This window comes from Schistocerca piceifrons, chromosome 1 (genome assembly GCF_021461385.2).
Source record: "Schistocerca piceifrons isolate TAMUIC-IGC-003096 chromosome 1, iqSchPice1.1, whole genome shotgun sequence".
Taxonomy (NCBI): Eukaryota; Metazoa; Arthropoda; class Insecta; order Orthoptera; family Acrididae; genus Schistocerca; species Schistocerca piceifrons.
In genome coordinates, this window is record NC_060138.1 from 737282630 (window position 1) to 737300853 (window position 18224).

At 40.4% G+C, this 18224-nt stretch overlaps 1 protein-coding gene across 4 annotated transcripts in view; it reads right to left on the minus strand.

Moving 5' to 3' along the window:
* Window positions 1-1068: 1068 nt before the first annotated feature.
* LOC124711518 (ATP-binding cassette sub-family C member 5-like) overlaps window positions 1069-18224 on the minus strand; it is a 538718-nt gene continuing 521562 nt past the window's right edge. For all 4 annotated transcript variants that reach the window (XM_047241664.1, XM_047241655.1, XM_047241649.1 and 1 more), the window contains 2 exons: window positions 14939-15103; window positions 1069-1636 (listed from right to left, as the gene is read on the minus strand). In XM_047241664.1, coding sequence (XP_047097620.1) covers window positions 1553-1636; window positions 14939-15103 — 249 coding nt within the window. In that variant the 3' untranslated portion in view covers window positions 1069-1552. The remainder of the gene's footprint in view (window positions 1637-14938; window positions 15104-18224) is intronic.

The following is an 18224-nucleotide window of genomic DNA, read 5'->3' on the forward strand; positions in this document are numbered from 1 at the left end:
CGGAACAAACACTGGTAGCAGTTACTTCTGTAAAATATCTGGGAGTATGCGTGCGGAACGATTTGAAGTGGAATGATCATATAAAATTAATTGTTGGTAAGGCGGGTACCAGGTTGAGAGTCATTGGGAGAGTCCTTAGAAAATGTAGTCCATCAACAAAGGAGGTGGCTTACAAAACACTCATTCGACCTATACTTGAGTATTGCTCATCAGTGTGGGATCCGTACCAGATCGGGTTGACGGAGGAGATAGAGAAGATCCAAAGAAGAGCGGCGCGTTTCATCACAGGGTTATTTGGTAACCGTGATAGCGTTACGGAGATGTTTAACAAACTCAAGTGGCAGACTCTGCAAGAGAGGCACTCTGGATCGCGGTGTAGCTTGCTCGCCAGGTTTCGAGAGGGTGCGTTTCTGGATGAGGTATCGAATATATTGCTTCCCCCTACTTATACCTCCCGAGGAGATCACGAATGTAAAATTAGAGAGATTAGAGCGTGCACGGAGGCTTTCAGACAGTCGTTCTTCCCGCGAACCATATGCGACTGGAACAGGAAAGGGAGGTAATGACACTGGCACGTAAAGTGCCCTCCGCCACACATCGTTGGGTGGCTTGCGGAGTATAAATATAGATGTAGATGTAGACCATTATAGTATGATTATGGTCTTATGACACAAACAGTTACCCTGCTGGAAGGTGCCTTCAGTGTCAGGGAATATGGTTAAGGCATGTAGGTGGTCTGCAGTTATGTTCACATAGATCATAGTATTCAAGGTGCCTTCAATTACTATCACACGTCAAATGGCAGTGCACATGAATGTCATAAATATGATTGGAGTATATTAACATAACTATTGACATTATGTTTTAGTGTCATTAATTTTGAACAAAGTGCTGTTGTATTAATTTCTTGAATTAAGTCAGGTGGCAGTTCTCACCCAATGCAGTTAGGTGGTGGTGACTTGAGAAAGCAGTTCTTCAGAAAATCATGACATTACCATCCACCCATCTGAGTTATTGCTTCTTGTTACAGCTGTCCCACAGATAAACACATAGTAAAAACACAAAGTGTAAAGAACTTAAAGACAAATATATTTTTTCTTTTACAGGACAAATGTACATACATGAATTACATCTGATATTAATAAATAATGAGAATATATTATTGAGCTATAAGGACTGAGGACAACCTAAGTCAGTTGGTGATGCTCAGTGGGTGACTCTCACACAAGCTGCACATAACCAGAAATATATATTTTATGATGCTGCATTTGAGGGAACTGATGCTCTACTGTTTGCTTACAGTGAGTATGAAACATTCAAAGCAGTCTGATGCTATGTAAATGAATAAAGATAGAAGGATTTGTAAAAGACCATTGTTTGCACTATGGCACCACAATTTATGCAATGAATCTTTACCACACTCGTTCAGGCAGTTATGCCAAATTATGTGATGTCTGTAATTCAGTTGATAATTTCTGAGAAAATTTACATTATCTCATATGTATTGTTATTAGTAACCAAATCCATATCAGTTGTCACAGCTGCTTTCCAGTTATGCATCAGACACAGAACACATCATATTGAATACTGAGTCAGGATTGGACAAAAGATTTTGTGGTGTATCCATTTCCACAACCTGCAACCAAACATTGTCACAGTTATACATACTTAAATCGTATTGTTTTATTCAACAGTTTCTAGGACATCATTGCTCATTTTATAGTAAAAAACAGTGATAAATATATATTACTTCTTCAAAATCATGGTTTTTGTTTGTGTTATGTTTTAAGGGCTTACAGAAGATGAACTATTGAAATTTTTACCTGGTAATAATCGTGGATGTCTTTCTGCTGCTTTTACTGAGCAGGAGAAATAATGACTAATACACTTCTGCAGCATGTTTCACTAGCTTTCACAGTTAATAGGTGTCAGGAATAGGAATGAAACAATCATCTAATCATCAGAAATTTAAGCTGGTATGCTGTATTTAAAAAATGAGTTATGAGGACAAATCTATACCTACAAATATATTCCACAAGCAACTGTCTCATGTGAGATAGACAATAATTCAACAAACACTATCATTTCCCCAATTCTGGTTGATTCCAGTGACTGACTGCCAACTGTGTAAACAAACAGTGATTGGTCCTTTTACCAGTTTGTGCCCATTGCGTTACACTGGTGTATGTCAAAGATCGACTGACAGCCCCTGCACCAAGTGTAGATCCTCTACAAGTCTTGCAGCAGCCTACTACAATTGTCTGGTGTCTCAACTTCCCTCTATATAACATACTCTGTGAAAAACATTATCCACCAGGACATTTATACATATCATGAATAGTTATGGCCTTATAAAATTGCCAGAACCTATATTCAAATCTGACAATTTCTCCTCATTAAGAATAATGTGCTGAGTTCCATTAACTATGAATTCTTCAGTGTAGCTACATGAGTACTTTGCCACTGCTCAACAAAACTACTTCATATTTATTAATGAAAAACAAAAATCCATTTTCAGCTTAACAAGTCCATCATCAGAAAAAATTATCCAGTATAACTTGGCTCATGCCAAGCAACTTTTGCATTGTTTTGGGTAAGAAACATGTGGAAGGCAGATCTGTTCTGAAATCAGTGATTTTCATCCAAAAGCAGCACTAAATTAGCATTGTTCAGAAGTTGTTGAATGATGCTTACAATGATTTTGAAACTTCTTCTGAAGTTCAATGTTACAAGAAGGTTCTGCTCACTGTGATATTCAGTTTCAATGGTGTAGAGGGTCACGAGTTATTTTCTCCGAGAACCTAAAAGGGGCATGAATGCAGCAATCAGAAGAAAATACTCTTACTTGTGACCAAATATTTCGTGGTAAAAGTACCACAATAATGTAGCTGTTCACACTTCCCCATATGTTCATCAATGTTTGACTAAAAGCAATATCCTTATCATGTCTCTGCTTCCCCTTCACTAGACACGGCTCCAAATGATATCATCCTATTCTTGAAGCTGAAAATAACTAGCATCACAGAATCAATGTAGGATCAATGAAGGAGCTAAATATCATTTAAAATTGTGTTTTAGAAATGCTGACACAAATGTATTATATTTAATGGTGACTACTTTGAAGGGAACAAAATAAAGATATTTTGAGAAAAATGATAATTCTGTGTATTTTTTTGTTGAATATTATACACTGAAGGTGATTGTGGTATGACTCAAGACAGCAGAGTATGACAGCTAAGAAATGGAGAAAATTCCAGCAAGAGTGATACAGTAATGATACAAAAGACACACTTATTTCTAACCTTTTTAATTTTGGAAAATTTTTATCCATGCTTATTCCCCGTAAATGTGGTTTTTAATATTATACACTGCTGTGACTCTGCTGAATAGCACTTTGTCAGTCATCATGACTTTTTGTGTACAATAAGAAAGAGCTCCCTCCAATGACTCTCTGTCACATCAGTACAATTAAAAACATTCTTGTATTGTATTCATTCTCTCACTCTTCTTCATTGTTAATTTTCATGCAGGATATGTCTCTGCAAATAAATTTTAGTTTATATTTTATTAACTTGTGCCAGCTGTACTACAAAAATGCATGAACTGCAGAACTGGACTTACAGCCTGAACAAAGTGTGCGGCACATGGCATCCACCAGCACACATACTGCTGTTAGGCCAAAGTTTGGCAACAGTGTGTCATTCACGAGCCTAGTCAGACAAACCTGTGTGAGGTGAGCAACAGTACCATGGAGACACATATACCTGTGTCTGATTCTGCTGCCTGTGAACCACATGGGTTGAGCTATGTGTAAGCTCCCCACCAGCACATGTCAAGTTAATTTGGCATTATTAATTTTGTTTTTGTTTTGTCATTTTTGCAAAGTACACAACTCCGCATGGGTTGAGATGGAAGTAGCTCATTTCATATTGGACGCGGATCCACTGTCTTACTGCAGTCATGTTGTTGGATGGTGTGCCCCTTCCACTGCGGAGTGAATACCCTCCAGGACCAGTGTTTGAGTGAAACTATTTGTGTTAACACCATTTACTGCAGTCTATGAATAGAAGTTATGGTCAGTTGGTCATGTACTGATTTGTGATGAATAAATGTATTATTTGACAAACATACTCTTTTTATCAATTCCCATCACCGTCCCCCCAACCTAACGTCCTTTCTGAAAGTAGTGCATTGGTGTGGCAGTAAAGCCAGTTCACTACATGACTAACTTGTAATTTGTGATCTCCAAATATTTCCTCTTCTCTGGTGGCCCTGACATGATTTCTACATGTGACCTTCCTCACCCAAGTACAACACCGACTTGATTAAACATGGATCCTGGAACTGTATACGGACAAGCCCAATGGCTTGGAGGGCAATGTCCAGAGCTTGAGGTTAATGGGAAAGCAGCCTCCACTGCATTGGTTGTTGAGGTCAGTCTGACTTCTGCGCCAGTTTTCACGTTTGATTTCCTGTCGAGCTCACTCCAGATGTCACCCTTTGTTAGTTAGTTGCTTGTGTGTTCCATGCTTGCACGGTATGGTACCCATTATGAAATGGAACGTGTCAAGTGCACAAGAAATGCACATATGAAACAAGATTTTTTTAATATATATATATATATATATATATATATATATATATATATATATATATATATATATATATATATATATATATATATATATATATATATAAAAAAAACAAAGATGTAGTGACTTACCAAATGAAAGTGCTGGCAGGTCGACAGACACACAAACAAACACAAACATACACACAAAATTCAAGCTTTTGCAACAAACTGTTGCCTCATCAGGAAAGAGGGAAGGAGAGGGAAAGACGAAAGGATGTGGGTTTTAAGAGAGAGGGTAAGGAGTCATTCCAATCCCGGGAGCGGAAAGACTTACCTTAGGGGGAAAAAAGGACAGGTATACACTCGCACACACACACATATCCATCCACACATATACAGACACAAGCAGACATATTTAAAGACAAAGAGTTTGGGCAGAGATGTCAGTCGAGGCAGAAGTGCAGAGGCAAGGATGTTGTTGAATGACAGGTGAGGTATGAGTGGCGGCAACTTGAAATTAGTGGAGATTGAGGCCTGGTGGATAACGGGAAGAGAGGATATATTGAAGAGCAAGTTCCCATCTCCGGAGTTCGGATAGGTTGGTGTTAGTGGGAAGTATCCAGATAACCCGGACGGTGTAACACTGTGCCAAGATGTGCTGGCCGTGCACCAAGGCATGTTTAGCCACAGGGTGATCCTCATTACCAACAAACACTGTCTGCCTGTGTCCATCCATGCGAATGGACAGTTTGTTGCTGGTCATTCCCACATAGAATGCGTCACAGTGTAGGCAGATCAGTTGGTAGATCACGTGGGTGCTTTCACATGTGGCTCTGCCTTTGATCGTGTACACTTTCCGGGTTACGGGACTGGAGTAGGTGGTGGTGGGAGGGTGCATGGGACAGGTTTTACACCGGGGGCGGTTACAAGGGTAGGAGCCAGAGGGTAGGGAAGGTGGTTTGGGGATTTCATAGGGATGAACTAAGAGGTTATGAAGGTTAGGTGGACGGCGGAAAGACACTCTTGGTGGAGTGGGGAGGATTTCAAGAAGGATGGATCTCATTTCAGGGCAGGATTTGAGGAAGTCGTATCCCTGCTGGAGAGCCACATTCAGAATCTGATCCAGTCCCGGAAAGTATCCTGTCACAAGTGGAGCACTTTTGTGGTTCTTCTGTGGGAGGTTCTGGGTTTGAGAAGATGAGGAAGTGGCTCTAGTTATTTGCTTCTGTACCAGGCCGGGAGGGTAGTTGCGGGATGCGAAAGCTGTTGTCAGGTTGTTGGTGTAATGCTTCAGGGATTCCGGACTGGAGCAGATTCGTTTGCCACGAAGACCTAGGCTGTAGGGAAGGGACCGTTTGATGTGGAATGGGTGGCAGCTGTCGTAATGGAGGTACTGTTGCTTGTTGGTGGGTTTGATGTGGACGGACGTGTGAAGCTGGCCATTGGACAGGTGGAGGTCAACATCAAGGAAAGTGGCATGGGATTTGGAGTAGGACCAGGTGAATCTGATGGAACCAAATGAGTTGAGGTTGGAGAGGAAATTCTGGAGTTCTTCTTCACTGTGAGTCCAGATCATGAAGATGTCATCAATAAATCTGTACCAAACTTTGGGTTGGCAGGCCTTGGTAACCAAGAAGGCTTCCTCTAAGCGACCCATGAATAGGTTGGCATACGAAGGGGCCATCCTGGTATCCATGGCTGTTCCCTTTAATTGTTGGTATGTCTGGCCTTCAAAAGTGAAGAAGTTGTGGGTCAGGATGAAGCTGGCTAAGGTAATGAGGAAAGAGGTTTTAGGTAGGGTGGCAGGTGATCGGCGTGAAAGGAAGTGCTCCATCGCAGCGAGGCCCTGGACGTGCGGGATATTTGTGTATAAGGAAGTGGCATCAATGGTTACAAGGATGGTTTCTGGGGGTAACGGATTGGGTAAGGATTCCAGGCGTTCGAGAAAGTGGTTGGTGTCTTTGATGAAGGATGGGAGACTGCACGTAATGGGTTGAAGGTGTTGATCTACGTAGGCAGAGATATGTTCTGTGGGGGCTTGGTAACCAGCTACAATGGGGCGGCCGGGATGATTGGGTTTGTGAATTTTAGGAAGAAGGTAGAAGGTAGGGGTGCGGGGTGTCTGTGGGGTTAGGAGGTGGATGGAGTCAGGTGAAAGGTTTTGTAGGGGGCCTAAGGTTCTGAGGATTCCTTGAAGCTCCGCCTGGACATCAGGAATGGAATTACCTTGGCAAACTTTGTATGTGGTGTTGTCTGAAAGCTGACGCAGTCCCTCATCCACATACTCCCGACGATCAAGTACCACGGTCGTGGAACCCTTGTCCGCCGGAAGAATGACGATGGACCGGTCAGCCTTTTTTATTTTTCGACATAGTCTCCTTTTAGACTTATACACTTCATCCAACGCTGTACTAATTTGTTGATCCCTTCTGAATTATAGGAATTGTCCAAGTCTGCAAAATAGCTATTAGTTGCTGCAATCACCTCCTCACTTGAATAAAATCTTTGTCTCGCCAGCCATTTCTTCAAATTGGGAAACAAACAGTAGTCCACGGGAGCCAAGTCTGGAGTATTGGAGGTTGTGAAACAAGTTGGGATCCTATTTCTATTAATTTTGTGACTACAACAGCTGAGGTGTGTGCTGGTGCATTGTCGTGATTGAAAAGGACTTTTTTGTGGTTCAATCGCCGGAGTTTTTCTTGCAGCTCAGTTTTCAAATGGTCCAATAACAATGAATAATACGCACCTGTAATAGTTTTACCCTTTCCCAGATGGTCGATGAGGATTATCCCTTGCAAATCCCAAAAGACAGCCGCCATAACCTTTCCGGCCAGAGGAATGGTCTTCGCCTTTTTTGGTGCAGATTCTCCCTTGGTAACCCATTCTTTAGATTGTTGTTTGGTCTCAGGAGTATAGTAATGCATCCATGTTTCATCCACAGTGACAAAACGATGCTTTAAGTCCTGCAGATTCTTCCTGAACAGCTGCAAACCATCCTTGCAACACTTCACATGATTCCGTTTTTGGTATAGCTGAGCAATTGAGGAACTCATCTTGTGGATAGCTTTCTCATGTCCAAATGTTTATGCAAAATATTATGTAACCATTCATTCTAGATGCCCACAGCACTAGCAATCTCACGCACCTTAACTCTTCTGCCATCTATCACCATATCATGGGTTTTATCAATGATTTCTGGAGTCATAACTTCCACAGGGCATCCAAAATGTTCAGCATCACTTGTGCCCATTATGGCCATTCCGAATATTTTGAAACCACTTATAAACTGTTCTAATTGAAAGTGCAGACCTACTGTAATGTTATCAAGCTTCTCTTTAGTCTCCTGAGGCGTTCTGCCTTTCATAAAGTAATGTTTAATCACCACACGAAATTCTTTTTCATCCATTTTTTGACAATCACTCGCCTTCCTTGATTCACACGAATACCAAACACAAAGAAATAGACCAATATGGTTAAAACTTAGTGTGCATTCTTTCCAAAGATGCTACTAACTAAACATGACCTCGATCTGTGCCGGTGGTGCCATCTCTCGGACTTCGCATGGACTTTTCAAACGCCCCTCATTTGTGGTGCCTGACAATGGCGTATTTTAACCTTCTGGGAAAATACCTTGAGTTAGTGATGCATTACATATGTGACTCAGAACACCAGCTGTAATTGCTCCACATTGTTTTAATATCTTATCAGAGATGTCATCTACTTAATCTGACTAATTTTTTTCAAAACTGACTCTTCCATGTTTTGCCTGGCTTTTTCTTTTGAACTATTCTCACAAATTTTTTCTCCTACACATAATAAATGGTTGTTAAATACATTAGCTACTTTTGTACTGTTGGTCAGGATGGTCTCATTCTCTTTAATAGCAATACTACCTACCCCAGTGGTTACTTTTCCTGTCTCCCTTCTAACAACATTCCATATTGATTTGATTTTATTGCCGGAGTTGTTAATTTCTTCTCTAACATACATATTTTTTGATTTCCTTACAACTTTTCTCAGTGTGTTAGAATAATTTTCATAGTGTAAAACTACTTCTGGATCTTTACTAGTTCTTGCTATCTCATACAGTTTTTTTTCTTTCTGAAGACACTTGAATACCTGTTGTAATCCAAGGTTTCTTTGAAAAATGTGTGGTGTTAAATTTAGTAATTTTCTTTGGGAAACCATGTTCAAAAAGAGATATAATTTTACCAAGAAATATGTCTCATTTATCATTAGCATTTGGCTCATTATATACATCTACCCAATTAGCATTTCTTAAATTTTCTCTGAAGTGCCCTATAGATACTGGGTTGAGCTACCTCATACTTTTGCTTAATCGTTTCTGGACTGAGCTTGTCCATCTCAGTTCCAGGATCAATGTTGGAGTCACAACAATGCCATACTCACATGCGTATAGACTCTTTTGTGTAGTCTCTGTGCAATGCTGCATCAGGCTTCAAGACCGGATCAAATGCCATGTTGTGCTTCCACAACTAAGTGCATCAGTAATAGTTCATCATAGTAATGTATGCCTATACCACATACTACTATGGACAGTTCACAGCCAGAACTACCTGCCATTGCTGTCGTTAGCCAGCTGTATGAGGACATGCCAACCATATCTCTGGTGACCCCAAGCACTGACATCTCCAGCTGCCACCATATCACCACTGACTGGCCCTCTACCATAGCACTCGCACTAATGTCACTATGAAGGGTGAGAGCCCCAAAAATATACTAGCTGCAGGTTGATCACCTGTGTTTTCTTCCAGCTCTCAAGCTCCACTCTCCATGAGGTGATGTGTGTAGCAACCATACTGCAGAAATGTGTGACTGACAGAACTCCAGTTACAGCAAGCCTGAAGACAGCAAGTGTTGTCATCCACTGGTGTGCACATTTATCATCAGGACTAGTTTTAGCAATGGTGTGCCAAGCATGGGTGGGAGTCGGACAAACCAGTGCAAGCTGTGCAACAGTACTGTGCAGACTCGTATTCCTGAGTCTGATTCTCTACTTGTAAACCATGCGGATCAAGCTTAGCATGAGCTTCCCATCACCCCATGCATGAAGTAAATTTGGTGCTGTTCATCTAATTTTTGTTTCATCATGTTTGTAAAGTACACCATTCCCCATGGGTTGAGAAGAAAGAAGTTTGTTTCTTTTCAAACAGGCGTTCATTCTTTTCTCAATGTCACACAATTGAGCACCATGCTCATATCATTGAAGACTGTATACCCTCCATGTTGTTGTTGTTGTTGTTGTTGTTGTTGTTGTGGTCTTCAGTCCTGAGACTGGTTTGATGCAGCTCTCCATGCTACTCTATCCTTTGCAAGCTTCTTAATCTCCCAGTACCTACCGCAGCCTACATCCTTCTGAATCTGCTTAGTTTATTCATCTCTTGGTCTCCCTCTACGATTTTTACCCTCCACGCTGCCCTCCATACAAAATTGGTGATCCCCTGATGTCTCAGAACACGTCATACCAACCGATCCCTTCTTCTAGTCAAGTTGTGCCACAAACTTCTCTTCTCCCCAATCCTATTCAATACTTCCTCATTAGTTTTGTGATCTACCCATCTAATCTTCAGCATTCTTCTGTAGCACCACATTTCGAAAGGTTCTATTCTCTTCTTGTCCAAACTATTTATCGTCCATGATTCACTTCCATACATGGCTACACTCCATACAAATACTTTCAGAAATGACTTCCTGACACTTAAATCAATACTCGATGTTAACAAAATTCTCTTCTTCAGAAACACTTTCCTTGCCATTGCCAGTCTACATTTTATATCCTCTCTAATTTGACCATCATCAGTTATTTTGCCCCCCAAATAGCAAAACTCCTTTACTACTTTAAGTGTCTCATTTCCTAATCTAAGTCCCTCAGCATCACCTGACTTAATTTGACTACATTCCATTATCCTCGTTTTGCTTTTGTTGATGTTCATCTTATATGCTCCTTTCAAGGCACTATCCATTCCGTTCATCTGCTCTTCCAAGTCCTTTGCTGTCTCTGACAGAATTACAATGTCATCAGAGAACCTCAAAGTTTCTATTTCTTCTCCATGGATTTTAATACCTACACCGAACTTTTCTTTTGTTTCCTTCACTGTTTGCTCAATATACAGATTGAATAGCATTGGGGAGAGGCTACAACCCTGTCTCACTCCCTTCCCAACCACTGCTTCCCTTTCATGTCCCTCGACTCTTATAACTGCCATCTGGTTTCTGTACAAATTGTAAATAGCCTTTCGCTTCCAGTATTTTACCCCTGCCAACTTCCGAATTTGAAAGACAGTATTCCAGTCAAAACTGTCAAAAGCTTTCTCTAAGTCTACAAATGCTAGAAACGTAGGTTTGCCTTTCCTTAATCTTTCTTCTAAGATAAGTCGTAGGGTCAGTATTGCCTCACGTGTTCCAACGTTTCTACAGAATCCAAACTCATCTTCCCCGAGGTCAGCTTCTACCAGTTTTTCCATTCGTCTGTAAAGAATTCGCGTTAGTATTTTGCAGCCTTGACTTATTAAACTGATAGTTCGGTAATTTTCACATCTGTCAACACCTGCTTTCTTTGGGATTGGAATTATTATATTCTTCTTGAAGTCTGAGGGAATTTCGCCTGTCTCATACATCTTGCTCACCAGATGGTAGAGTTTTGTTAGGCCTGGCTCTCCCACAGCTGTCAGTAGTTCTAAAGGAATGTTGTCTACTCCAGGGGCCTTGTTTCGACTTAGGTCTTTCAGTGCTCTGTCAAACTCTTCACGCAGTATCATATCTTCCATTTCATCTTCATCTACATCCTCTTCCATTTCCATAATATTGTCCTCAAGTACATCGCCCCTGTATAGACCCTCTATATACTCCTTCCACCTTTCTGCTTTCCCTTCTTTGCTTAGAACTGGGTTTCCATCTGAGCTCTTGATATTCATGCAAGTGGTTCTCTTTTCTCCAAAGGTCTCTTTAATTTTCCTGTAGGCAGTATCTATCTTACCCCTCATGAGATAAGCCTCTACATCCTTACATTTGTCCTCTAGCCATCCCTGCTTAGCCATTTTGCACTTACTGTCGATCTCATTTTTGAGATGTTTGTATTCCTTTTTGCCTGCTTCACTTACTGCATTTTTGTATTTTCTCCTTTCATCAATTAAATTCAGTATCTCTACTGTTACCCAAGGATTTCTACTAGCCCTCGTCTTTTTACCTACTTGATCGTCTGCTGCCTTCACTATTTCATTCCTCAAAGCTACCCATTCTTCTTCTACTGTATTTCTTTCCACCATTCCTGTCAATTGTTCCCTTATGCTCTCCCTGAAACTCTGTACAACCTCAGTTCTTTCAGTTTATCCAGGTCCCATCTTCTTAAATTCCCACCTTTTTGCAGTTTCTTCAGTTTTAATCTACAATTCATAACCAATAGATTGTGGTCAGAGTCCACACCTGCCCCTGGAAATGTCTTACAATTTAAAATCTGGTTCCTAAATCTCTGTCTTACCATTATATAATCTATCTGAAACCTTTTAGTATCTCCAGGGTTCGTCCATGTGTACAACCTTCTTTCATGATTCTTGAACCAAGTGTTAGCTATGATTAAGTTATGCTCTGTGCAAAATTCTACCAGGCGGATTCCTCTTTCATTTCTTAGCCCCAGTCGATATTCACCTACTACGTTTCCTTGTCTTCCTTTTCCTACGGTCGAATTCCAGTCACCCATGACTATTAAATTTTCATCTCCCTTCACTACCTGAATAATTTCTTTTATCTCATCATACATTTCATCAATTTCTTCATCATATGCAGAGCTAGTTGGCATATAAACTTGTACTACTGTAGTAGGCGTGGGCTTCGTTTCTATCTTGGCCACAATAATGCGTTCACTATGCTGTTTGTAGTAGCTTATCCGCACTCCTATTTTTTTATTCATTATTAAACCTACTCCTGCATTACCTCTATTTGATTTTGTATTTATAATCCTGTATTCACCTGACCAAAAGTCTTGTTCCCCTGCCACCGAACATCACTAATACCCACTATATCTAACTTTAACCTATCCATTTCCCTTTTTAAATTTTCTAACCTACCTGCCCGATTAAGGGATCTGACATTCCACGCACCGATCTGTAGAACGCCAGTTTTTTTTTCTCTTGATAACGACGTTCTCTTGAGTAGTCCCCGCCCGGAGATCCGAATGGGGGACTATTTTACCTCCGGAATGTTTTACCCAAGAGGATGCCATCATCATTTAATCATACAGTAAAGCTGCATGCCCTCGGGAAAATTTACGGCCGTAGTTTCCCTTTGCTTTCAGCCGTTCGCAGTACCACAACAGAAAGGCCGTTTTGGTTAGTGTTACAAGGCCAGATCAGTCAATCATCCAGACTGTTGTCCCTGCAACTACTGAAAAGGCTGCTGCCCCTCTTCAGGAACCACACGTTTTTCTGGCCTCTCAACAGATACCCCCTCCATTGTGATTGCACGTACGGTATGGCTATCTGTATCATTGAGGTGCGCAAGCCTCCCCACCAATGGCAATGTCCATGGTTCATGAACAGCCAAACTACTTGTACTAACACCATTTACTGTGGTCGTGCAATTGTGAGTGCAAAGACATTTAGGAACAGAACTGACTGTCAGTTGATCATGTACTGATTTGTGATGAATAAATGTATTATTTGGTAAACATGCTCTTTATCATTTCCTGTCACCATACCCTCACCCTAGCCTCCATTCTGAACTTAATGCAAGGGTGTGGCAGTAAAGCTGCTTGTTGCATGACTGACTTGCAAGCCACGATCTGCACAGGTCCCCACTTCACTCTTTTGGAAACTGAAACTACTCTCTGCAAGAATCTACAATGATCCTGGGAAAAGATGATATGCCAATATCATCAGCCATCTTTCTGATAATGAATCAGTGATTGTCAGTAACCACTTTTCTCACATTCTGAACATTGTCACCAGCTGATGATGTACGGGAGCATCTAGAGAGTTGATAATCTTCAACAAATAGTTATTTTTGTAAAATTTGTACCATTTTCAAATGCTTGTTGTACCCTCAGAAGATTAATCAAAACTGATATAGTAGAGTGAAACACAGTTTTAATCTGCCAGGAAGTTTCATATCAGCGCACACTCCGCTGCAGAGTGAAAATCTCATTCTGATATAGTAGAGTGTCGATTATCCAAATGTCAGTCAACCAAACGACCACTTAACCAAACCATTACTCACTCATGCAAGCCTCCCTACCTCTCAGCTATGATTTTGCCCAAAAATATGAAGCTCACCATGAATGCAGATCGAGATACGACATTGTTTACAAGTGGTTCATACAAGGAGAACCTGTCTCTTGCCCCATTCCATATGAAAAGGCAATTTAATTTAATGAAAATCTTGGAGGGCCATTGAATTTTAAAGCAAGCATGGCCTGGTTAAAACACTTTAAAGTCAAGACAAAGCACTCCCTATGCCTCCTTGCCTCTTGTTGGCAGTTGCTAGGCTAGTTACAACAAGTGGTGGCAGCACTGACTGAAAGCTGGAAGGATTGGTAGGAAGGGGAGGAGCAGTAGTAATGCGGGAGCAGGAAAGTGGCACACGTACTCAGCTACACCCAGCCAACAACAATACATGACACCCCAGTAAATAAATCATTACATCTATTGAGACAAAAACGAGATTTGTCCAGTGCTTTTTATTTTTTTTTATTTTTATTTTTTCAAATTTCCCTGATGTGTTTGAAATTCTCTGATATTCCCTGATTTCCAGAACCTGTGGCAACCCTGATTACATACACTCCTACTGTACTTGCATTTGTAATAATAAAAGAGATTCATGTTACTATTAACATATGTGGATTTGTAGGTAAATAAAAGTATACAGTTGGATTATTCAAAGAAACTGGTTCTACAAACATCCACATCCCCCACTTAGTTTGGATAACTGACGCTCTATTGAATGTCCTGCTGTATATTCCACACTAATTCAATCCTTTTGCCCCATTTTTTCCACAACCTCAAAGTCAGCAAGCATTCCAAAACATCAGTAAACAGTAAAGTAGACATCTATTTCTACTAGCAATGTCAAAATATATTCAGGGCAAATACAACAATATAACAAAAAACTGTGATTATAAGATATATACTCTCTGTAAAATTAAACAGTTCCACATACATTTTGATCAAACCTCATAAAAGCAACATCACATTTAAAAAACAACTGATTTATCACTTGACCTGCAAGCATAACATATAATTATATCCACATATAATACTTGAGTTAGTTACAGAACTAAACATGTCATTACAACATTCTCATTAGCACTGAATACTGCAGCCACAATAATGCAAAAACAAATTTTTTACATACCTGCCCTTTATCCATCACAATAATATGGTCACAGTGCATAACAGTATTCAGCCGATGTGCTATTGTGAGTACTGTGCAGTGCTGGAACTCTGACTCTATTGTACTCTGAACACAAGCTTCTGTTTCAGGATCTACTGCTGCTGTAGCCTCATCCAGAATTAATATCTGTTTTGTAGATAACCAAAAAGAAATAAATATTAGTTCTGCATATTTTTAAATAATAAATTGTACTGACCCCTACACATACCAATACATTGCTTGTTGTATTAATTTGTGGACTATTACATATGTTAAAATCACAATAAAAAAACACAAAATGGATCACAGAGGTACTATCATTCTGAACTACAGGTCTGCCCTTCAGTGAGGGTATGAGAATAAATCGAGAGTTATTGAAAAAGTGATAACAGGAGGAAGAGGGTGCAGATGGGTGGGGGAGATCACTTAAGAGCATAAGTGTATGTAGCACCACCACTGTGCTGGAATAAGGAGGTGCCGCAACAAGGCCAGCCAGTCTACTAGCACTCTGCGAGTAGAGAGACCCAAAGCCTTTGCAGTTAATAGTAGCCTGTCTGTGAATGTGTTTGTTTACTAGGACCACACCAGTATAATAGACTCTCTCTCGGATTTGCTGTTCAAGTTAAGTCAAGTTATTGAGTCATTCAGATTATGTGTACTTCTCATCATTTCTGTTTTTTATATAAGCAGCCACCTATTCCTTGGCACCCATCTCTGGTGGGTGCAACACAGGTGACGAATATATGCTCATGAGTTTTCTGGTTTTACTTCTCACTCTACAGCCATCTGGTGACAACATTTATCATTGTGTTTCTCTATTTTTTGCAGATTTTTCATTGTTTCTGTGCTTCCCAATTCTTGATTCTGTTCTCATTTCAAATCCTGGCCTGCATCTGCATCCAAATTAACTGTGTGTTCTTGTACCTTCGGAGCCTAACTATTTGGTGTGTTCCCTTATCTTTCTTGCTGTTGTGTGTTGATCACAGATGGCCCTCCACAAAGAACCACAACTAACAAAGATTTTCAGTTTCAGGTGCAGTAGCTGAATAATTTAATGGAAATGATGACAGACTGCTCACTACACAAACAAACCCTGTATCACCACCTCCACCAATCACAGCACTGCCACAGCCAGCAGTGCCTGTTCCCGTACCACCATTCCATGCTTTTGACTCAATGCAGGAGGAGTGGTTTGAGTACCATGCATGACTCAATGCTTGCCTGCAGGTACATCAAGTTAAAGGTAGGGACAAGCTGAACCCCGGATGGTAAGTGTCCTCTGACTCAGGGTTCTGCATGACTTTTCCAAATTCTACCCCTTTCCCTAAATGTCACCAATCTTTTTCCTGCATCCCTCTTCCTTTCCCTCAACTTTGATTCCACTTCTATTTGTGCAATATATACTAGTAATAAATGGAGTGTGTTTGTAGCTTGCACACCGCAGTGTGCACAGCCTCAGCCAGGGCAGAAACGTAAACAGACTCAGTGTGCTAGGTAGCAAACTACTTCAGTTTCACAGCACATGAGCACCTGTTGTGATGCTAAGTGTTATTATTGTGGCAAGCACAGTCACAATCAAGCTGTTTGTTTGTAAAAACACAAGTTCAAAATGCATTTTGCATGTTCTCAAATGTCTCAGTCAATGAATGTCAACACAATTTTGTCCAAGCTCTAGTATTAAACAGTGCAAAGTAAATGCAAAGGAAAAGAAGTCACACACTTCTTCTATTTAGCATCAGACAAATAAAAATTATTTGTCGCATAACAAATTGCCAATCACAAAGCTTGCATGCAGTTGGACACTGGTTGATCAGTGACCTTGCTGAACACAAATACTTACAAACTCTTAGGCAAGCCCCAAACTACATAAGTTGCAGGCATCTCTTTCTGATTATGGTGGACATGACATGCCTGTACTAGGTATTTGCAGCTTACCTGTTACTTTCTGTGACACAATGAAAACAGTTTCATTCACAGTTTTGTGTTCACATGCCAATGAAAATATTTTTGACTTAGATTTGCTTGATGCTTTGGTTTGCAAAGTCAAGACAATATCCTCTCTGTAAACTCTTCTTTGACTATAGAGAGAGTAGCTCAACTTTTTGGTGAATTTAGAGGCAATTGTCAAGGAGACAATGAAAGAGCTAATAATTTTGAGGCTTACACTACCGTGAAAGACAATGCGCAACCACAGTTTTGCCACACATGGCTAGTCCCTCATGCTATCAGAATCAGGTGGTACAAGAACTCTTATCCTGGCAAGACAATTGTGTGATTTTCCCCGTAGCAGTCAGTCAGTGGGCATCATCTTTAGTGGCAATAATGAAACCTTCAGACAGATTACATTTCTGTGCTGATTTCAAGGGAACAGTAAATCCACAAACCATGATTGACTCTTTTCCTTTGCCATGGTCTGAGGAACTCATGGACAAACTTGGTGCAAATCATTTCTTTTCCAACACTGATCTTCAAGATGCTTATTTGCAGCTTCCTTTGGAAGAATAATCAGAAGAAGATTTGGTGATCAACACTCACTTAGAGTTATTTTTGAGACCCTCACTTGCAATTTTTCAACATTATTTGTTATAGTTGACTGCTACAGTTCCTTATTGTTTATACTATTTGGATGACATAATCATTTTGGGTTGTGCTCCTGATGAATGTCTTTCCAATCTCAGGAAATTGTTTCAAATGCTCCCAAATGATTGATTAAAGTTTAATAAAAGCAAGTGCTCCTTCTTCCAGGCTAACATTTAGTATTTAACGCGTGTGATTAACAGTCAGTGCATACACTCTTTGCAGACACATTTAATCACCACAAGGGACTTCCCAGCCCCTTAGAATGTCAGTGAAATCCAATTTTGTTGGGTAAACTGACTTATTTCATTTGGTTCATCCAGACATTGCACAGACTGGAGCTCCATCGCATCATCTTTGATGAAAGAATGTTCTGATTGAGTGGACCAAAGAGTGTCAATCACAGAATCTTAGATGTGCTTTATTGAGTGAATGTTATTTGGTGCATTTTGATCCCACCAAACTCATTGTGCTTGTGGCTGGCACATCCTCTTACGGAATTAGTGCTGTTCTCTCATACAGGAATGGACTAGAGGACAGTGCCTTTACATAGAAACTCCCCAATAAAGTGCAGTGCAGCTACTTGCATATTGAGAAGGAAGCTCTTGCTATCATATACAGGTGGCCAAATTCCACCAATAATTATATGGCAGAAAATTCTACTTGGTGGCTGAGCACAAACCTCTCAACT